Source organism: Manis pentadactyla, chromosome 11, assembly GCF_030020395.1.
Source record: "Manis pentadactyla isolate mManPen7 chromosome 11, mManPen7.hap1, whole genome shotgun sequence".
NCBI lineage: Eukaryota > Metazoa > Chordata > Mammalia > Pholidota > Manidae > Manis > Manis pentadactyla.
The window spans coordinates 90,236,332-90,259,013 of record NC_080029.1 but is presented as its reverse complement, the minus strand read 5'-3'; the positions used below and the strand labels follow the sequence as shown (position 1 = coordinate 90,259,013).

The window sequence follows — 22,682 nt, the reverse complement described above, 5'->3', positions numbered from 1 at the left end:
TTATTAGAAGGGATCATCATAGTCCTTTATTCTCTTCATGTTGTAGACAGGAGGATGGAGGTCCAGAGGGGTTATGGAACTTGCTTGAGATCACTGAGTGAAATGAGTATAGGGCCTAGACTGGGGCCCCAGTTTAATATTTCTTCTTTGCCTGTGCAACCGACATGTTGTTCTGTCCATAATAGTCTCACATTTCATTCGAAGCCCCTTGGAGAGTATGTAACACAGTGTGTCTTGGAAGTTGTTACTGGATGAAGCTTGAGAATGCATTTTGATCAACTCTTTCAAGACTCAAATTTTAAGTCTGACTGCCAGGAAAACTACCAAGGACACTTAATATTGACATTTTCAGGAAGTGAGTTGTATTATAACATGTAAGTTACTTTAAGGACAAGGCTATTTTACCTGTATGCTAGGTAATACCTTTAGTTAAACTACATATTTCTGTGATACTCTAGATTGTGGTGTACCAACACTGTTTCTTACAGAATTAAGAAGAGTACATTTCTGGCAGCAGACTCAGAGACTCCAAGAATGAACTAGTGGTTACCAAAGGGGAGGGGTATGGGAGGGCGGGTGGGGAGGGAGGGAGAAGGGGACTGAGGGGTATTATGTTTAGTACACATGGTGTGGGGGATCACGGGGAGAACAGTGTATCACAGAGAAGGCACATAGTGGATCTGTGGCAACTTGCTGCACCAATGGACAGTGACTGCATTGGGGTATGGGTGGGGGCTTGATAATATGGGTAAATGTAGTAACCACATTGTTTTTTCATGTGAAACCTTCATAAGAGTATATATCAATCATACCTTAATAAAAAATTAAAAAAAAAAATGAAGAGTACATTTCTGAGCACAGAGAAGGGCTTGAAGGAACAACATGGACATATAGGTGTAGAAGTGAAAGTGCCTGGCAGGACAAGGAATGGGGCATTGCCTAGGGTTTGTTGAAGATGTGGCAGGAGATGAATCTGAAAAGTGTGGTGTCTTCTCCAGGCTCTAGGTGGTTGGACTCGATTCTCTGGGCATCAGGGGACTATTCCTGGGTTTAGGGTGTACCCGACTCAGTCCACTATTTCCACTGGAAGCCTTTCCCAAATCCTCTTACCTCCAGATCAAGCTCTGAGGCCTCGAGGTTGGGCACCCAGCCTGGTTTCATTTGATGACAGTTGTTCATTCACCAAGGGCCTGACCAGTACTGGGCGGGACTGGTAGCCAGGCCAGGCCCCCAAGTCTTCTTGGCATCTGGTTAACTCATTGCTGGGTTTCATTGTCTGGCTCAAGCTCTGAATTTTTGGAGTTACTTGGTTGCCTGTTAAGTCAAAAGGAATGATTCATTGTGTTTGTAAGCTATAAGCTATTCATTAGCATCCAAGATAATACCTCATACTTATATGATGCTGAATGCTTTCACATAAATTATCTCATTTGATGTGATCTTCAAGACAAGCCCGTGAGGTAGGCAAGGACTATGAATTCCAACTGATAGATGAGAAAACTAAGACTGAAAGAATTTAATTGCCCACTACAAGGTAGCTGGTAAATGCCCAAACCTGAATTTTCTACTTTTTTAGCGCTTCTTCCCTGACCCACACTTCAGGAGCAATCGGGGCAACAAACAATGGGTCTTGGGACCCTGGAGAACCTCACAACTCCATCTGTGACAAAGATGGAGATTGACTCTGAGTAAAGCTGCCCAATCTGGGCAGGCCTGACAGGTACTGAGCCGATCTGGACAGCCTGAGAAAGTGCATTAAAGTGTGTTAATACTACCGTAGTGCAGTTGCCATCTCAGCTGAGTCGGCATTCAGAGTATCCTCCGCCTGCCTGGCTGCACTCCCTGTGTTCAGGTGCTCCTGAGTACTGTTATTTAGTTACTATTATTTTTCTTTAAATCAGCTTAATTCTTTTTGCTGATATAAATTTTGTTTTTAAGAGAATCCAGTGCATCAAGGGAAAAAAATAAGTGAATGAGATGTAGGAAGTACCATGGCCCAAAGAGAAAAGAGTTCTGAGCCCTAGGGGAGGAGGGCAGAGCCTGGGCGGAGAGAGTGGCTTTGGGCCTGGGGCCCCAAGTCTCCAGGGGTGGCGGGTGACAGCAGGCAGTGGAGAAAGGTGAGGGACATCCAGACCTGGGATATCTGACAGATCTGAGAGGTGGGAATCTACAACCTTAGAGAAGGTAGACAAAGATTTTGGCATCTGAGCGTGACATAGCAGTGCTTAGGGTAAGGTGGGAGGGAGGAGATGGGGATTGAAAGAAGGGGGTGTCTGAGGGAGAGGAGGGCTGGGGACTGAGCTCCAGGTGGGTAGCTGGTTTGGGGAGAGGTGGGCCGAGAAGGAGGGCAGGGCAGTGGTTGGGGGCTTAGAGGGAATGCTGTGAGGGCAAAGGGAAGGGGAGACTGAGAGGGGAGAGCCCAGGGTTTAGGAGGAGCTGAAGAGTGACTTCAGGATGGGCTGAGACCCAGATCCACAGAGTCCATAGGGCAATATTTGGGGAAAGAAGATCTGGCCCTGTACATGGTCGGTCCCAGTTCTGGGCTCTACAGGGTGCTGTCCTGTTTCTGGACTGTGGGCCTGGGCTAGCATCCTCAGAGAGACGCCAGTGTAAGTTTCTGCCAGAATCATCTCAGTACCACCAGGAGGCCCACATTTTGGGAGCATTGAGCTGAGGGGGCTGGTCTGGCGTGTGGCTGGCCCCCTGCTTGTGCTGAGCCTTAGAAGCAGTCCACAGTTTCTATAGTGCTGTGCACTGTGGGCCACAGGCTGGAAGGAATGAAAGGGGGACCAGTATTTCAGGCAGAAAGGACTTCTACATAGAGGCCCAGAGCTCTGTGTTTACTTCCTGCCTGTGACATCAGGCAGTCACATAGCCTTTGGTGTTTTAGCTAATGTTGGGGTTAAGATGTCTGCCTCTCCCAGGCTTGGGGAGAAATGTCTTCGATTACTGATTGTTTCTATACCTGGAACCAGGCCTGGTAATGGCTTTCTAGTGAATTCACTGGGATAGTTTGTTCATTTAGTACCTATTGTCACGAAGAGCAGCCCACATATGTCCTCTGTATCTGAGTTTGACCTGTGAGTCTGGCTTTTGAAAACTGGGCCTAATTACCTGTACCACTTACTTACCTGGTTTCAAGTTTTATTATAAGAAAGGATGGCAGCCTTTAAAAAAATGATGATCTCTTCTTTGTAGGGCACCTTTCCTTTAAGTTACTGATGGCTCTTTTATATTTATTGGACCCCTTAATGCTGTGCTTTTTTGGGTGAGTCAAATTTGTTCCTCTCAAGAAGTGAAACTGGAGGCAGGTGGATTGTCTGAGGCCTAGCTGTCTGCCTGGCACAAAGTCCCATGGAGATGGCAGGAAACCCACCTCCTAGCCCCCTTCCCTGCTCTGAGCTCAGGTTGCTGCAAGTGGCAGAACCAGTTATGGAGCTTCTGGGAAGGGCTAGGTGGTGACCAATTCATGATTCATTCTTCCCCACTGTGATGTGGGCTCTGGGGGATAACATTTAGTTCCCACTGTGGTTCTCCTGGCATGCTGCTATAGTGATTTCCCTTTTCCAGACTTGGTTTCTCAAGAGGAGGTGTTAGCTCGTAGAAGGGAAAATTGTGAAATAGTGGTCAGGTACCCTAAGGTCAGGACAGCACCCTTTTCCTTCTATTTCTCAGTGGACCTGAAGTAATTGACATAGTTGAGGTTTTCTAATTGTATTTTGGTTGAGAACAAACGAACATTTGCCCCTTTTATTCAGTAGATATTTATTGTGTGCTTACAAGTATCAGGTGCTGTTCAGTGCACTGTTCTGGGCCCTGGGAATAAATAAAACTCCCTGCCCCCTAAAACACATTCCCCTTATTTGTAAGAACCCCCATACTTTCCTATACCTGTATGCTCTCGTTTGAGGGACAATTATACCAGCTTATGTGTATTTTCAGACCATACCAGAAAATAAACAGCAGATTAGAAGCACTTCCAGAGAAGTGCTAACATCTGGCACAGTCTAGTAGAGGCTGACCAGGGAAGATACAGAAAAACTATTAAAAAGATTAGAATTTAAGGTCATTGCCACCTGGGGGAGCATAGGAAAAGCCCAACTCTTTGCCCTCAGTAGCATCTGTACATGTTGTACTGTTCAGTAGTTTATGTTTTGGATGATGATTCTGTGACGTGGAAGGCAGACTCAACTCTAGTGTCCTAGGATGGAGAAGCAGGGGAAAGCAGTAACATTTTAGAAAGATGTCAGGAGAAAGACCACACTTGTGCTTAGTTCCAATATGGTAGAGCTTCTGTTCATCAGAGATCTTTGTTGTTCTGGTGCTGGGCCTCAGAGACAGCCTGGTCCTCTGAAACATCATGGTCTGGGCAGGGGGCTTTGGCTGGGAAGTCCCTTAGCTGTCACCTAGCTCCTCCTGTCTGTGAAGTCTCAGGAGATGCAAATGAATGTTTCCAAGTGCTAGGGAGACCAGGGTATTTACAGGAAACCTCTAGGTAAGGAAGGAGAGCTACAAGTGTTAAGACATCCAGTAGCCTTTGGCAACTTCCTTGAGGATGGCTGCTTCAACCTTGTGGAAGCGATCCAGCACCTGCCTACTGTTTCATAGAGGAGCTGCCCATCCCAATACCTGGGATTAGACATTCCTGTCTTTTTCCCATATCATTACAAATATCAAAACAAACCTTTTTCCTTATTCCTCTGAAAGTCCCTCTTCCTTCCCAACTTTATCATAGTTAAGGAAAACATTGTTGCATCTTTTTGCCCTGAATCCAGCCTCTTGAGCTGCTAATAAGATAGGATTATTTCATAAAAAACAATATTGACACCGGAAGCTTTTTCAAAGGCCTGCTTTGAAGAGCTGTGTTTACATGCAGAGAAATTCTTAAGACAGCATCACTCCAGGAGGGCTGGGCAAAGCTGGGAATCCAGTTTGTAACACAAAACACCAAACTCCAGGCCAATTGGTTCAAAGTCAAACCTGGCCTTGCAAGCTAAAAGCCAGGAATGGGCCCTGCCCAGGGCAGGCTTAGCAGATAAAAATAGTAATAACTAGTTAATCAGGACAGTCACACTTGTCCAGCATTCTTAGGCCAGCTGGGTTTTGGTTCACAGCCACTCTGGAAGGTCTCAGGCTACCTATTTGTGCCGCCTACTCTTTGAATGACAGTATTTCACAGCCCCTGGGGGCTAACCAAAGATTACATTTTAGAACTGCCCTCTACCAGACTTGAAACCAGCCCTCTCCATTTTGAGAATTCAAACTGGACTGACCATAGCCCACTGTGGATCCTTGTCCATGCCTGGAGTTCCTGTCAGGTTGACATCATGCTGGGCTGGTGTTCCAATTTATCCTCCTTCCCAGGAGTACATGAGCAAGAGGTTTTGAGTACCTAGTTTTTGTCAGGTACTTTCCATGGGTTATTTTGTAAATCCTCACAACTGCCTATGTGTAGAGGATACTTACCTCATGTTATAGTTGAAGAACCAAAAGCTGAGTGAGATTCAGTAATTTGCCTGAGGTCATATGCTGAAGATTCAAGATTTGAAAATGCTTCTGTTAGACTCCAGAAACTTCTTTCAGTGAACCATGCAGCCTTCTATCTTAGAATAGTAGAAAGAAGCTAAACATCCCTGTTTTTTTAAAAATTAACCTATAATTGACATATAGCTTTATGTTAGTTTCAGGTGTACAATGTAATGATTTGACATATGTATATATTGCAAAATGATCACCACAGTCTAGTTAACATCCATCACCATAGTTACACATTTATTTTTGTGATGAGAACTTTTAAGGTCTTTCTTAGCAACTTTCAAATATACAACACAGTATTATTAACTCTAATCATCATGTTATATATCATGTACACATACCTTATTTATTTTACTACTGGAAGTTTGTACCTATTGACCCCCTTCACCCATTTTGCCCATCCATCATCCCCACCTCTGGCAACCACCGATCTCTCCTCTGTATCTTGGAGTTTTTGTTTGATTATTGGTTGTTGTTGTTGTTTTTTTAGATTCCACATGTAAATGATATCATATGGTATTTATCTTTTTCTGTCTGACTCATTCAGCGTGATGCCCTGCCCTCAAGGCCTCAAGGTCCATCCTTGTTAGTACAATGGCAAGATTTTCTTTTTTTATGGTTGAATAATATTCCTGTGTGTGTGTGTGTATGTGTGTGTGTATCACATCTTATCTACATCTTCTTTATCCATTCATCCACCCTTGAACACTTAAGTTGCTTCCATGTCTTGGCTATTATAAATAATGCTGTAATGAACATAGCAATGCATATATCTTTTTGAGTTAGTGTTTTTGTTTCCTTTGGATGTATGCCCAGGAGTGGAATTGCTTCATCATACAGTACCATTTTTAACTTTTTGAGGAGTCTCCGTACTGTTTTCCCATAGTGGTTGCCCAATTTATCTTCCCTCCAACAGTGTATGAGGGTTCCCTTTTCTCCACATCCTCCCCAGCACTTGTTATTTCTAGTCTTTTTGGTAATAGCCATTCTAACAGGTGTGAGGTCTTATCTCATTGTGGTTTTGATGTGCATTTCTCTGATGATTAGTGATGTTAAGCACCTTTTCATGTATGTGTAGCCATCTGTATGTCTTTGGAAAAAATGTGTCTTCAGATCCTCTACTCATTTTTTAATCAGATTTTTTTTTTTTTTTTGCTATTGAGTTGTATGAGTTCTTTATATATTTTGGATATTAATCCCATTAGATAAATGATTTGTAAACATTTTCTCCCATTCCATAGGTTTCTTTTCATTTTGTGGGTGGTTTCCTTTTCTGTGCAACTTTTTAGTTGGATGTAGTCCCACTTGTTTATTTTTGCTTTTGTTGCTTTGCTTTTGGTGTCAAGTCCAAAAAATCATTGCCAGAACCAATGTCAAGAAGCTTATATTTTCTTCTAGGAGTTTTATAGTTTCAGGTCTTTACTTCAAGTCTTTAGTCCATTCTGAGTTATTTTTTGTGTATGGTGTAGGACAGTAGTCCAGTTTCATCCTTTTGCATGTAGCTGTCCAGTTTTCCCAGCACCATTTATGGAAGAAAATTTCCATAATTCCATAGGAAGACAGTTTCCCTGTTGTATATGCTTGGCTCCTTTGTCATAAATTAATTGGCCATATATTTGTGGGTTCATTTCTGGGCTCTCTATTCTATTCCACTGATGTATGCCTGTTTTTTTGCCAATATCATACTGTTTTGATTACTGTAGCTATGTAATATAGTTTGAATTCAGGAAGTGTGAGGCCTCCAGCTTTGTTCTTTCTCAAGGTTGCTTTGGCTATTTGGAGTCTTGTGGTTCCATGCAAATATTAGCATTTTTCTGTTTCTGTGAAAATTGCCATTGGAATTTTGATAGGGATTGCATTGAATCTATGGATAGTTTTGGGTAGTAAAGGCATTTTAACAGTATTAATTCTCCCAATCCATGAGCATGGAATATCTCAACATTTATTTGTGTATTCAGTTTTTTTCAGCAATGTCTTATAGTTTTAAGTATACAGGTCTTTTACCTCCTTGGTTAAATTTATTCCTAGGTATTTTTTTTTTTGATGCAATTGTAAATGAGATTGTTTTCTGAATTTTTCTTTTTGATAGTTCATTTTATATATTAAGTTTTATACCCTGCAACTTTACTAAATTTGCTTATACTAACAATTTTTGGTGGAGTCATTAGGGTTTTCTCTATATAATATCATGTCATCTGCAAATAGTGACAGTTTTACTTTTTTTTCAGTTTGGATGCCTTTTATTTGTTTTTCTTGCCTAATTATTTTGGCTAGGACTTCCAATACTATGTTGAACAAAAATGGCAAGAGTGGGTATCCTTGTTATGTTCCTGCTCTTAAGGGAAAAGCTTTCACCTTTTTATCAAGTACAATGTTAGCTGTGGACTTGTCATATATGGTCTCTATTATGTTGAGGCACATTCTCTCCATCCCCACTTAGTTGAGTGTTTTTATCATAAATGGATGTTGAATTTTGTCAAAGGCTTTTTCTGCATCTACCGAGATGATCATATGATTTTTATCCTTCATTTTGTTAATGTGATGTATCACATTAATAGATTTGTGGATGTTGAGCCATCCTTGTATCCCTAGAATAAATGCCACTTGATCATAGTGTATGGTCCTTGTAAAGTATTTTTCAGTTTATTTTACCATTACTTTATTGAGGATTTTTCCATCTTTGTTCATCAGGGATATTGGTCTGTAATTTTCTTTTCTTGTGGTGTCCTGGTCTGCCCTTGGCATCAGGATAATGCTGGCCTTATAAAATGAGTTTGGAAGTGTTACCTCTCTTCTATTTTTCAGAAGAGTTTGAGAAGGTTTGGCATTAATTCTTTAAATGTTTGGTAGAATTCACCAATAAACCCAGCTGGTACTGGACTTTTGTTTGTTGGGAAATTTTTGATTACTGATTCAATATCTTTACTAATAATTGATCTGTCCAGGTTGTCTATTTATTTGTGATTCAGGCTTTGTAGGTTGTATGTTCTAGGAATTTATCCATTTCTTCTAGGTTATCTGATTTGTTGGGTATAATATTCATAGTAGTCTCATGATTCTTTGTATTTCCTTGGTATCAGTTGTAATGTCTCTTTCATTTCTGAATTTACTTATTTGAGCCCTCCCTCTTATTTTTGGTGAGTGTAGCTAAAGGTTTGTCTATTTTATCATCTCAAAAAGCCAGCTCTTAGTTTCACTGATCTTTTCTATTGTCTTTTTAATCTCAATTTCATTTACTTCTGCTGTGATCTTTGTTATTTCCTTCTTCCTATTAACTTTGCCCTTTGTTTATTTTTCTAGTTATTTGAGGTGTAAAGTTAGGTTGTTTGTGATCTTCTTAACATAGGCATTTGTTGCTATGAACGTCCCTCTTAGAACTGCTTTTGCTGGGTCCCATAAGTTTTGGTATATTTGGTATGTTGTATTTCCATTGTCATTTGTCTCAAGGTATTTTTTTATTTCTCTTTCAGTTTCTGTTTTGACCCACTGGTTGTTCAGTGGCATGTTGTTTAATCCCCACAAATTTTTAAGTTTTCCAGTTTTCTTCTTAGCAGAAATTTCAGTGTTCTTAGATTTATTAAGACTTGATTGTAGCCTACCATATGATCTGTCCTGCAGAATGTTCCATGTACTCTTGAGAAGAATGTGAATTGTTGCTTTTGGGCAGAAAATTCTGTGTATGTTAAGTCCATCTGGTCTTATGGGTTGTTTAAAGCTGATGTATCCTTATTGTTTTTTTTTTCTGGATTATGTGTCCATTGATGAGAGTGAGAAATTAAAATCCCCTACTATTACTGTATTGCTGTCTGTTTCTCCCCTTAGGTCTATTAGTATATGCTTTGTATATTTAGGTGCTCCTATATTAGGTGCATAATATTTACAAATGTATGTCCTATTGATGGATTGACTCCTTTAGTTTTATATAATGTCCTTCTTTGTCTTTTGTTACAGCCTTTCTCTTAAGGTCTCTTTTGTCTGATATAAGTATAACTACTCCAGTGTTTTGTTTCAGTTTTGGCTTTGTTTCCATTTGCATAGAATATCTTTTCCCATCTCTTCATTTTCAGTCTTTCTGTATCCTTACATCTGAAGTAAGTCACTTGTAGGTAGCGTACAGATGGGTCTTGTTTTTTTTTTAATCCATTCAGCCACTCTGTGCTTTGATTGGAGAATTTAGTCTTTTTTTTTTTAAAGTTTAAAACCTGTTTATTTCTCACAAACTGCAGTCCCAGTCCGTCTTTCTTCTCTGCTCCAGCAGCAACCACACTGGCCTTCCCCCTCACCTCTCAGGTACAGATAAGCCCTCTGTTGCCCAGGTAATCACCCATTGATATGAAGATGAACTTCTCCACCCCTGAGGAAAGATGCAAATGCACAAAAGCCATACTTCTTTCCACCTCTGACCGTCTATTGATATGCAGATGTACTAAAGCCAGGCAAGATATTCTGGAAATGCTACAGTTTTACCCACAATCCACCTTCCAGAAATCTCGCCTTAACAATTTCTTCGATCCCCCTCTTCCGACCAATCTAGTAACATGCAATAGCAACAGCAATAAAATCTTGATAATCCTCAAGCCAGAGGATTCAGCCTATGCAGATTAAGTAAATATACTTTACAGCACAATCTCTCACTAAGCACAAAATACGTTTCTACACTTGTTTACTCATTCCTAACAATCATGCTAAATTGCTCACAAAACTTTCACCAAACATTAGACAAAGTCAAGCCTCTCTTTAAACATTATTTTCTTAACAACAGCAACACAATCACAATTCTCAAGCCAGAGGATTCAGCTAGGTTCAAAGTCCCATGCAGATTAAGTCCAAAGCTCGTACAACAGCAACACCATCATAATTCTCAAGACAGAGGATTCAGCTAGGTTCAAAGTCCCATGCAGATTGAGTCCAAAACTCGTCCATTCCAGCCATCACACAGCAGCTGCAGCCAGAGGGCGCATCCAGGACACAAAGACCGTAGAAGCAAATAACAGTGATTGTCGAGAGGCCTATTTGCTGTTATTACAGGAATACACAGAAGGCCAGCTTCCAGGCCTTTTCCCCAAGCTTCCAGAAGAACCAGCCATCGCTGATCCATGTGTTGAAAAGTTCAGGGCCACGTCCATTTTACTCCTAATTGCTGCACCCACAGTTGGACTCCTTGCAACACATGTCCAATAAAGTGGGTACTTCAGTCGCTCTCAGTAACCGGCGACCGACCATAGGCTGCAGAGAGACGCTCTAGGCCCCTCTTGGTGGTTTGCTGATCTGCACAACATGCAGGGCACTCCTTCCGGGCTCGGCTGACTTCTTCAAAGGTGAAAGACAAGCCACACCAATGGGTCCACATTGTCTTTTGAGGTGTCTGTGCCATGCCACTCTGTGGCCTTTGGGTCCAGTCTCGCACCCACCCCACGATGGGATAGGAGGTTATTACCTTGGTCGGAGCTGTTCCGGCGATGGGCTCTGTAGCCAGCAAGGCGTGGTACACAGCAGCCAGTTGCTTCTCTATCAAGTTGACCCGGATCTCTGCTCCTTTCCATGGTTGTGGCCAGGCTCTGGCCGGCAGCAAGAGCAGCAGCAGTGGCAGAAGCAGTAGCCTTAGGCTCGGGCCACGGGCTGGGGTCGGCGTGGCCAGCAGCAGTGGTGGCGCCTCCACGACCACACGAGTGTAGACACATGTCCCTTGGCGTGAGCGCTGCTTCTCCCCATCATTTCTAGGTGATGCCGGGGTTCTTATTTGTGGAGCCGAAGAATGAGCTTCACAAACAGTCAAGGTAGGAGAGCGAGGTACAGGCTTTTATTTAGAGATACAGTGAAAGGACAGAGCTCCCGGCTCAGGCCAGGAGGGGACAAGAGAGTCCCTCTTGTTTGTTTTTTAACAATTTTTTTCTTGACTTGAAAAGTAATAAAAGCTCATTATAAAAAGTATCCACTATAACCCTCTCTTTCAGGGATATTTTATATTTTCATCTGGCAAAAATGAGCTCCCTGCTTGGTCTTCTCTGACACCGCCCTGTTAAAGTTGCTTTGTTACAGGGAGAGAGAATGAAGTCTAGGTTTCGCATTTGGCCTTTGTTGGCATGGGTGGGTGGGGGGCCATAGTTTTTTCTGTGGTATTTGGCTGGAGTAGAACAGTTATTGTCTGAAATAATGGTTGCATGTTTTTTCATTGAATGGAATTTTAGTATCATAATTAACCCCTTATTATGTCATAGTTTCCTTATTTGTAAAATGAAGATAATAACAATTTCTACCACATAGGGATGTTTTAAGGGTTAAATAAGTCATTATATGTAAAGCAATTCAGACAGAGCCTGCCACATGATAAGCAGTATAAGTGCTAGCTACAGTTTTTGTTGTTGGAATGTAATGATTTCTAAGTTTATTGTAAATAATGCTATAAATGAAAAGCAGTGTTTATAAATATTTTTTCTAGAACAGACTCTTAGAAGATGCCTTGCTGAATCAAAGGGCCTGCACTTGTCAGAGCCTCCAGATATGTACGGCCAGATTGCTTTCAGAATCATCATGGCTTCAGTTTACATATTCACCACAAAAGCTACCAATGTTAAATGCCATGTTTCTTTTTTTTTTACTTGCTGATTGATAAGTGAAAAAGGACTTAATTTTTGTGTGTGAAACTGAATATTTTTCATGGTATTAAATATTTATACTCTATGAATTGTCTCTTCATGTTCTTCCCCTATTTTCTTACAGTGTTTTTTTCTGTATGAGTTCTTGATATAGCAAGGATTGTGTTGTCTGCCATATTTCATGCAGATACTCCCTCAGTTTTCATTTTTCCTGTCTTAAGTTTATCCATTTTTGACTTAGAAAATTAAATTTTTTTCATTGTAAATCCATTTATTTTGCATATGTGTGCATGCATATGTGCCTGTGTGTGTGATTTCTTCTTTTGTTTTAATGTTAGGAATATCTTCCCAACCCTAAAAGCAGATTAAGAGTTCCATAATTTTCTTTCTTTTAGTTTCTTTTCATTTTGCTTTTTATATTTAGTGTTTTTTCTATGTGGAATTATTTTGATATGTTTTGAGAAGATGTAACTTTTCCCAATTTTTAAAAATTAAAATTGTTAATATACAATCTTATGTTGGTTTCAAATGTACATCACAATGGTTCAACAGTCCCTGTGGTCAACCTATATATTGTGATTGCTAATTATTGTGCCCTTTTATGCCCCTCCCCCACCCTCCTACTCTAACCTCTCCCCCATGGCAACCACTAGTCCCTTCTTGGTGTCTATAAGTCTATTGCTATTTTGACCCTTCTGTTTTGCTTTGTTTTTTCTGCTTTTTTTAAATTAAGGTATTATTGATATACACTCTTATGAAGGTTTCACATGAAAAACAATGTGGTTACTACATTCACCCATATTATTGAGTCTCCCCCAAACCCCATTGCAGTCACTGTCCATCAGTGTAGTAAGATGCCACAGAGTCACTATTTGCCATCTCTGTGCTACACTGTCTTCCCCATGATCCCCCACACACAATGTGTGCCAATCATAATACCCCTCAATCGCTTCTCCCTCCCTCCCCACCCGCCCTCTCCCACCCCTCCCCTTTGGTAACCACTAGTCCCTTCTTGGAGTCTGTGAGTCTGCTACTGTTTTGTTCGTTCAGTTTTGCTTTGTCCTTATACTCCACAAATGAGAGAAATCATTTAGTACTTATCTTTCTCTGCCTGGCTTATTTCACTGAGCATAATATCCTCCAGCTCCATCCATGTTGTTGCAAATGGTAGGATTTGTTTCTTTCTTGTGGCTGAATAGTATTCCATTGTGTATATGTACCACATCTTCTTTATCCATTCATCTACTGATGGACACTTAGGTTGCTTCCATGTCTTGCCTATTGTAAATAGTGCTGCAATAAACATAGGGGTGCATAATGTCTTTTTGAATCTGAGAACTTGTTTTCTTTGGGTAAATTCCTAGGAGTGGAATTCCTGGGTCAAATGGTATTTCTATTTTTAGTTTTTTGAGGAACCTCTATATTGCTTTCCACAATTGTTGAACTAGTTTACATTCCCACCAGTAGTGTAGGAGGGTTCCCCTTTCTCCACATCCTCGCCCGCATTTGTTGTTCTTAGTGTTTGTGATGCTGATGTTTTGCTTTGTTGTTATACTCCACAAATGAGTGAAGTAATTTGGTACTTGTCTTTCTCTGCCTGGCTTATTTCACTGAGCTTAATACCCTGTAGATCCATCCATGTTGTTGCAAATGGCAGGATTTATTTTCTTTTTATGGCTGAATAATATACCGTTGTGTTTATGTACCACATCATCTTTATCCACCCATCAATTGATAACCACTTAGGTTGCTTCCATATCTTGGCTATTGCAAATAGTGTGGCAATAAACATAGGGGTGCATATATCTTTTCAAATCAGGGATTTTGTTTTCTTTGGGTAAATTCCTAAGAGTGGAATTCCTGGGCCAAATGGTATTTCTATTTTTAGTTTTTTGAGGAACCTCCATACTGTTTTCCACAGCAGTTGCACCAATTTGCAGTCCCATCAACAGTGTAGGAGGGTTCCTGTTTCTCTGCATCCTCTCCAGCATTTGTTGTTTCTTGTCTTTTGGATAGTGGCCATTCTAACTAGTGTGAGGTGATATCTCATTGTGGTTTTAATTTGCATTTCCCTGATGATTAGCAGTATGGAGCATCTTTTCATGTGCCTGTTGGCCTTTTGTATTTCCTTTGGAGGTGTCTCTTCAGTCCTCCACCCATTTTTTAATAGGGATATTTGTTTTTTGGTGTTGAGGCATATGAGTTCTTTATATATCTTGGATGTTAACCTCTTATCAGGTGAGTCATTTGTGAATATACTCTCGCATATTGTAGGATGCCTTTTGTTCTGCTGGTGGTGTCATTTGCTGTGCAGAAGGTTTTTAGTTTGATGTAGTCCTACTTGTTTATTTTTTATTTTGTTTCCCTTACCCAAGGAGATGTGTTCAGGAAGAAGTTGCTCATGTTTATATTCAAGAGATTTTTTGCCTGTGTTTTCTTCTAAGAGTTTTATGGTTTCCTGACTTACATTCAGATCTTTGATGCATTTTGAGTTTACTTTTGTGTGTGGAGTTAGACAATAATCCAGTTTCATTCCCTTATATGTAGCTGTCCAGTTTTGCCAACACCAGTTGTTGAAGAGGCTGTCATTTCCCCATTGTATATTCATGGCTTCTTTATCATTTATTAATTGACCATATATGAATGGGTTTATATCAGGGCTCTCTATTCTGTTCCATTGACCTATGGGTCTGTTTTTGTGCCAGTACCAGATTGTTTTGAATACTGTAGCTTAGTAGTAGAGCTTGTAGTCAGGGAGCATAATGCCCCCCAGCTTTGTTCTTCTTTCTCAGGACTGCTTTGGATATTGGGATCTCTTGTGGTTTCATATGAATTTTAGAACTATTTGTTCTAGTTCATTGAAGAATGTTATTTTGATAGTGATTGCACTGACTCTGTAGATTGCTTTGGGCAGGATGGCCATTTTGACAATATTAATTCATCCTATCCATGAACATGGGTTAGATTTCCATTTATTGGTTTCTTTAATTTCTCCCATGAGTGTCTTGTACTTTTCAGAGTATAGGTCTTTCACCTCCTTGGTTAGGTTTATTTCAGGTGGTTTATTCCTAGGTAATTTATTCTTTTTGATGAATTGTAAATGGAGGTTATTTTCTTGATTTCTCTTTCTGTTAATTTGTTGTTAATAATAGGAATGCAACAGATTTCTGTGTATTAATTTTGTATTCTGTAACCTTGCTGAATTCAGTTTTTCTGTAGTTTTTGGTGGAGTCTTTAGGGTTTCCTATGTATAATATGTCATCTGCAAATAGTGACAGTTTGAGGAAGATCTTTTTTTCACTCAGTTTAATAACTTTTAATAATGCTTTTTACCATACAGTGAAATTTACATTTTTAAATTATTGTTTGTTTCTTGGCCAGGCTTATATGTTCCATTAATCCTGGCATGGTGCTTTTGTGATACACTTCATTAGCTGACAGAAAATGTTGAGGTTTAAGTTCTTTGGGCTTGGAAACCCTAAAAGCCTTCTCAGTCATTCATCCTGGTTCATTACCCTTGAACTTAGAAGGCTCTCACACCTGACCCTGTGTTTAGCTTCCCTTCTAATTGTTCTACTCTGTTTTATGCATCACACATACCTTGTGAATCACATTCATTTTCTTATGTTTTCAGTATCATACCTGAGTTAACTTTAATATTCTGTAATCTTTGTTTTCTCCTCTTCTTAGCCCAGTTTGCATTTCTTTGCCTAGGTATATGCTGTCATTCTCTAGCATTTCTTCATCCCAACTTTGTGACTTTTCTTTGGTTGAAGTTTTTTAATTAACCAAAATATCCTTTGACAAAAACATTATTTTATTTCCATGCCTTAAGCAACCATGTCTCTATCTTTTTATGTCATTTTCTCTTCTCAACACCCTTTCCTCATTAAACCTTTCTTCAATACCTTTTATATTTCTCCTCTCAGCTGGTCTGGGGCCTGAAGTTCCAGGCTCTTGCACACCCTCTGTCTTGAATGCCCTTTTGGCTCTCTGTTTGGAGAACCACTCACTTTTTCAGACCCAGCTTGGAGGGACTTCTCAGACCCTCCTCTGGGAAGCCTTCAAGGCTAATATTGGACACTTCCTTCTCTGTGTTTCCATTCTTATAGACCATTGTTAAAGCATTTCATGCATGTAATGTAATTCATGTTTTCATGGCCATCTTCCTGCTAAACAGTGTCCTTCCTCTTCAGTGTCAGGAAAATGCCTGATTTTTTTCTGTATCCCCAACTCCAGCTCAGCCCCTGCACACCATAGACGCTCCATAAGTGGACCCAGGAGGCAGGGTAGAAGCTGTGCCGTACTGAAGGGCTTTCAGTTCGCTTTCCTCCTATGCTTAGATATCTCTCCCTGGAATGAATACCAGCCTGACCTTGACTTCCTCGCCTCACCTTTCTCCCTGCTAATCCAGCCAGTGCATGAGACTGGTAAATTTTTCCTATAGGATCTTGAAACACAATGTTCAGCCCATTACACATTTAAAGAGTGCTTTGGAAATTGAGGGCCAGGCCAGGCCTTGAGTGAATGGGGGTCCAGGATGCATCAAGTTGATTGGGGTCATTGTGTTTGGTTGTAGATGTTAGGAGTTTGGGAGGCTGGAGGGGTGGGGGCAGTAAGATGGGGTCCACCCAGATGAGGAGTGAGGTACCTAGGTCTGGTTATGTTATTAATTAAAAAAACATCTGATAAGACTGTTACAAACATTTGTCAAAGGAACACATTCTAGAAAGAGAATCGATAAGTAAATAATATATGTAGATTGAGTTCCTATTACATAATTAATTTTTCTCAGTTTGAACAACTTTGTTTCCCTATTTAAGTAAAAAAATTTTCTGATATAGATCATCCAAAATAAATTATAAAACATAAAACACTATTTAATATAATTCCTTTTGAATCAAATCCATAAAGTCCAAGAGAGAAAAAAAATGAAGGATGAACTACCACCCAAACCACCCCATGCTCTTTTTATCTTGCTTTCTTACTGATCCTTCTCTCCCCCATCTCCCGTTTACTGTCCCTCTTAGGTTTATAAAAAAGAAAAACACATAACACTTATAAAGAACCCCATGATACAAAAGAAACTACCTTCCACAAAACACCCGACATCAGCAAGGCACGCCTACTAATCCTAGTCCTGAGGAAGCTCATGCCCAGGGCAGAGTTGCTAGTTAAGGTGACTGACACCTTCTTCTCCCTGCCTCTTCTCACCCATCTCAGAGAGGGGGCTGAGGTGGGATCAGCATGAGAGGTGGGGGTAGAGAGGCGTAGACAAAGCCCAGAAGATGCCCGCCTGTTTGTTGGAATGATCAAGAAGGAAGGTTGAGAAGGATACCCACCAGCTGATGTTGGAACTGTGGAGAGAGTGCTGGGGAAATGGGGAAAGAACTTTTGTGCTTTTTTTCTCAGTTTTTTGTATTGCTTACTAAAGAAACAAATAAAACCCCCATTCACTCAAGGCCTGGCCTGGCCCTCAATTTCCAAACCACTCTTTAAATGTGTAATGGGCTGAACATTGTGTTTCAAGATCCTAAAATATGAAGAATATATAGTAAAGCCTTGGTTTAAAATAAAATGAGGACAAGGGCCCAATGGAGGCAGCAAAAGAAAGAGGAAGGGAGCCAAGACGAATGATCAGGAGCTCAAAGCTGACATTTCAAGTGTAAGACTCTATCTCCTTCCCTTATTATTATTTTTTTAATGGTGAAAATAGCTGGATTTTGTTGTAATTTTCTAATGGTGAAAAGCTAGGTTGGGGTCCAGGTGAACATAGGTGGATAATTGGTACGTTGGGAGGGTAGGGAGGCATGTCTACACCTCACTGCTCAGGGCCTGACCTCCCAGTGCTGCTTGCTTCCTCCGGCTCAGCCTGGAGAGGAGTCCACGGGAGCTAGGAGGGCCTGGCCGCCCTGGCCTGCAGGGTGTGGTGCTGGCTGTGGCCCAGCAGGGGGCAGCACACCCCAGAGGGCCTGGGCTGGGAAGTCCTCTGGAGGCCCGCACTTTGCCTACAGGTCCTCCCCAGGCTGGGCTGGCTGCTTGCCTCTGAAGGCCCTTATTTAACACACTTCGGATAGATTTACTGGTTCCCTCTGCAAAGCCTGGAAAGCCAGTCTGTTCAGCTGCTCAGGAAACTCTGGGTGTGGAGGCTCCTCCTCCCAGGACGTTTGAGCAGCTGCTAAGGTGCACGGGCAGAGGTGAGGGCAAGGCATCGGGAGGCAGAGGGCATTTTGTGCTCCGCTGTCCCTGAAACAGCTGAATGGGTAGTATATGAAAGAGGATCTTGGGAGCCATGTTTGTTTATTTTTACTAATACAAGAAATACTACTTTTTTTCTTTTTAATTCTGAGATGCAAAGATAAAAAACTAACAATGGACAATAACCTCCCCACCAAGATAACCCCCGTTGACAATAAAAAATGATAATAAACTAAGACTTGTTTATGGTTTGAAAATTTTATCTATGAGAGGAATAAAATGAGAAGGAGATGTTTCCTGCCCCGCCACCTTCAGCCTTTCTGCAAAGGAAGCCACTGTATGTTTCTTATGATTGCTTTGAGAAGAAAAAGGAAACAAAGGCCATGTGTATGCCCAAGTGTCTTTATTTATATTTCTTTTAAATTATTTATTTTAGACCCAGAGTAACCATATTGCATATATTGTTCTAAGCCTTGTTTTTTTCACACACTATACCTTGAAGATGTTTATTTTTTTATTGAGGTATAATTGACATCCAACATTATGTTAGGTTCAAGTGTACAACATAATGATTCCATATTTGTGGCACCTGTTGCCGTTGGTAGTGAGATGGCGCGCCTGGCAGTTAGTAGGCCCGGCTCCTGCCAGGCGACAGCCGGCTCCCTCTGTGGCCTTTGCCTCCTCCACTGCAAGTCTCTTCGGTGGCTGGGAAGGGACCGTCTTGGTGTGGGGAGTCAGTAGCTTTTCTTTTATCAATAGGGGGCATTCTCTGGATTTCCCTTGTCACTTCAGCAAGGTTTTCCTGACCATCCTGGGGTGCGAAAGTGAATAATCACGTCTTCTGACTCCTCCAGGTGAAGAAGGCATACAGGCAGAAAGCCCTCTCCTGCCACCCAGACAAAAATCCAGATAATCCCAGAGCAGGTGAGACTCTCCTAGCACAGCAGTGGTGGTGGTGCGGGGGGTGGTGAGGGCTGCTAGTCTGGGCCTGGGCTGCCCTGCGCTGCCCCCCTGTGAGTGCCATGGAGTGCCGACGCACACGGCCTGGCTTCAGGTGTGCTTCGCACACTAGGGGCATCTGGTCAGTTGCTGAAGTGTCCACCCTTCCTTGCTGGTCCATATCTGCTAATGTTGGCTTTTCCGCCAGCAGCCTGTGGCTTCCTTGAGGTGCTTTTTGGAGGGAGCACACTATCACCAAGTCTAACTTCATTTTCCTCCTCTCTCTTTGTGATCCTTATGTTTAGCTGAACTCTTCCACCAGCTTTCTCAGGCCTTGGAGGTGCTGACCGATGCTGCAGCCCGGGTAAGCGCACCCCTGTTGGAACTGTCCCCCATGGTGAGAGCCCACGGTGGCACTTCAGCCTCGGTCCTCTGTACTCTGGCCTTGCTGTCCCAGCCTGGAGATGCAGTCACCAGGCTGCCTCCCGATGGCTCTGGGGCTGGGTGGCAGGGCCAGGAAGATGGCTGGGCTCTGAGCTTATTATGCTCTGGCTGACGGCTCCTCGGTGCTCCTCTCTCCTCCCAGGCTGCATATGACAAAGTCAGGAGAGCTAGGAAGCAGGCAGCAGAGAGGACCCAGAAACTTGATGACAAAAGGAAGAAAGTGAAGCTTGGTAGGTGACGGTGCGGTGCTGGGTGGCCTGTGGGGTCCCTGGGCCATTTTCATGCCACCCCCTCACCTTTCTTCCTGGAGCTTCAGGTCCAGCAACTCAAAGCTTTTTGGCCCTGGCTCTGGGCAGAACCCTGCTCTCAGGGTGGATCCTAAAGGACACCCTTCAGAAAAATAACAATGATTAGATTTACTGTTAGCAAAGCATTGTGACAAATGTATTACTGTGTCCTTTAACTATCACAACTATCCAAGGAGGTGGGTATTGCTAAAGCCATTTTATGTGGACAAAGAAGCTAAGGCACAAAAGGATAAGAACTTGCTGGAGCTGGGAGCTGAGCCCACACAGTGTGAGTGAAGTCAGTGTCCTTGTTGCCAAGCCGTCCTGGGTCTTTTTGATTTCCAGCCTCATTCCAGCACAGAGCTTTCACTCTGAGAAGTCCCCTCAGAAGAAGCCAAAGAGGTCCAGGCATTCCTTTTTTTAAAAAAACAGCTTTATTGAGGTTTATTTTGTATATCATAACATCCACCCATTTCAAGTATAAAATTCAATGGTTTTTAGTAAATTTAGCAAATGGTTGTAACTATGACTATAACTCCATATTAGGACATTTTCATTACCCCCATAAGATTCGTCCAGGCATTCTTTACTCAGTTTTTCTCCTGTTCTTGTTTGTTTGCTATATATATTTTATATGTACAAACACCATTCCAATACATCCATCTCTCAAAAACAAACCAAAAAAATAGGAGGTTGTAGGTAGATAAAGTGCACAGAGAAGAAAGCAGTGAGTCCCAGGCTGGGGAAAGGGTTTGTCATGCCAGCTGACCTGTCATAGTACCACGAGCAAGTTCTCTTGGAAGGTGGGAAGGGCTCCGGGATCTGGGGTGACTTCCTCACACAGTCTGCTGCCCCTGTAGGAGCCACTGTAGCTGGGACCACAGTGTGGCCTGGTAACCATGAGCTGAGGGGGAGGTGAAGGAGACAGTGGGCCCTTGAGCTCCATGGTGGGAAAAGCATCAAGCCAAGGCCAGGTCCCCAGTGCCAAACCACAGAAACAGGCCAGCAGCTCCGCCTGGCCCCAGGCTTCTGACAGAAGCATCTACCCACACCCTGTTTAGTGATTAGAGAACCAGCTTGGTCAGGGTGAGCTGGTTTAACCCTTCCAGACCCTGGCCACTCAGCTGGAAACTATACTACCATGCTATGACTTTGCTCAGTGGGAGTTAACTTGGGACCACGTATGCATGGAGGGAGAGGGCAGAGTTACGGTTTCATTCTGTGTGAGATTTTGGGGATGCAGTCAGAGCTGGACAGGCTGCGGCCATGTGGAAACTGCTTAGACCAGACATTGGGCCATTCAACCCTTGTGCTTAGATCTGGAGGCCCGGGAGCGACAGGCCCAGGCCCATGGCAGTAAGGAGGGAGAGGAGAGCCAGAGCACCAGGACACTAGAGCAGGAGGTGAGCATGCAAGCACACTGGGCTGTGGCCATCTGCAGGAGGAGGAGAACGTGGGCAGATGTGGCTGCCGTGGCTGGGGAGGGCCTGCTTTTCCACCTTCCTCTCTGGGATCTAGGTAACTGTCCCACCTCCAGGTCGCTGAGCCCTAGTTTGCAGGTGGGGCCTCCCAGGGACCTTTACAAGGTGAGCCAACCTGGAACTGGATCTGCACAGAACTGTCACCCCACCAAACCCTGCTCTGCAGATTGAACGCCTTCGAGAAGAGGGTTCCCGGCAGCTGGAGGAGCAGCAGAGGCTGATCCAGGAGCAGATACGGCAGGAACGGGAGCAGAGGCTAAGAGGTGAGCGTCCATTGCCCCCACATGCCTCTCCAAGGCAGCTCTGGACGTCCAGAGTGGCCATGCTGGCTACTTACTGGTAGAGTCTCTGTAGAAACTTGTATCTGGCAGAACCCTAGAGGTACCCCAGTCAGGCACACGTCACCTGTCCCTTCTTCCTGCCAGTTCCCTGGGACCTGTTTGCTTTTCACTCTGCCCGAGATCTCCTGGGGTGGCAGCCCCGTGGCATGGGGGTAGGACTGCCTCTGTCTTCCCCACCAGGCTCCTCAGATACTGCCCTTGGTCAGGAGTGACCTTTACTAGGTCCTTCCACTCTGGGCTGTGTCTCCTTTGGGAGAACCTCTACATGGTCTAATTTTTGCCAATTTTCCCAAATTTTCTAGGAAAGGCAGAGTATCCTGAAGGCAGAGGAACCCCCAAGCTAAAGGTGAGCCATGTGGGGTCCGTGGTCTACCTCACACTAGTTCTCTCAGCAAGAATGGATGCCTGCTGTGGCTCACAGGATTTTGGCTCTGTAGGATCTGTGCAAGCCTCCTTCCATCTTCCTGCTGCCTGGGCAGCAGGGTGGCCTCTCAAGCTTGCCGTGAAAGGCTGCTCTTAGCTCTGATATTTGCATAGCTGCATTCTCCAGAGGCCCTCGAAGGAGAATATCTTGAGGCTGGAGTATGGCTGCTGGTGAGCAGGCCACACTGCCCGTCGTTTTCAAGAGGAACACATCTGTGCTCCCTAGATTGCAAGTGCCTTGAAGACTAGGGGTCTGTCTTCTCAGGCTGCAAAGCTCAGGTGTGGGGTCTGGTACCATTCAGGCAAAGGGCCGTGTTTAATGGGGACATCCACTGCTGTCTTCTCAGCTAAAATGGAAGTGCAAGGAGGAGAACGGGTCAAAAGGCAGCTACTCCAGAGATGTCCTCCTGCAGCTTTTTCAAAAGGTCTGCCCTGCTG

At 42.8% G+C, this 22,682-nt stretch overlaps 1 protein-coding gene across 5 annotated transcripts in view; it reads left to right on the top strand.

Annotated features, from left to right (window-relative positions):
- DNAJC17 (DnaJ heat shock protein family (Hsp40) member C17) overlaps positions 1-22,682 on the top strand; it is a 47,643-nt gene that overhangs the window by 18,400 nt on the left and 6,561 nt on the right. For 2 of the 5 annotated variants that reach the window (XM_057488697.1, XM_057488696.1), the window contains exons 2-8: positions 19,190-19,253; positions 19,574-19,632; positions 19,855-19,942; positions 21,317-21,402; positions 21,647-21,743; positions 22,124-22,167; positions 22,592-22,669. In XM_057488697.1, coding sequence (XP_057344680.1) covers positions 19,190-19,253; positions 19,574-19,632; positions 19,855-19,942; positions 21,317-21,402; positions 21,647-21,743; positions 22,124-22,167; positions 22,592-22,669 — 516 coding nt within the window. Of the gene's footprint in view, positions 1-19,183; positions 19,254-19,573; positions 19,633-19,854; positions 19,943-21,316; positions 21,403-21,646; positions 21,744-22,123; positions 22,168-22,591; positions 22,670-22,682 lie in introns of all 5 variants that reach the window. The other 3 variants (XM_036923830.2, XM_057488699.1, XM_057488698.1) reach the window with 3 other exon arrangements.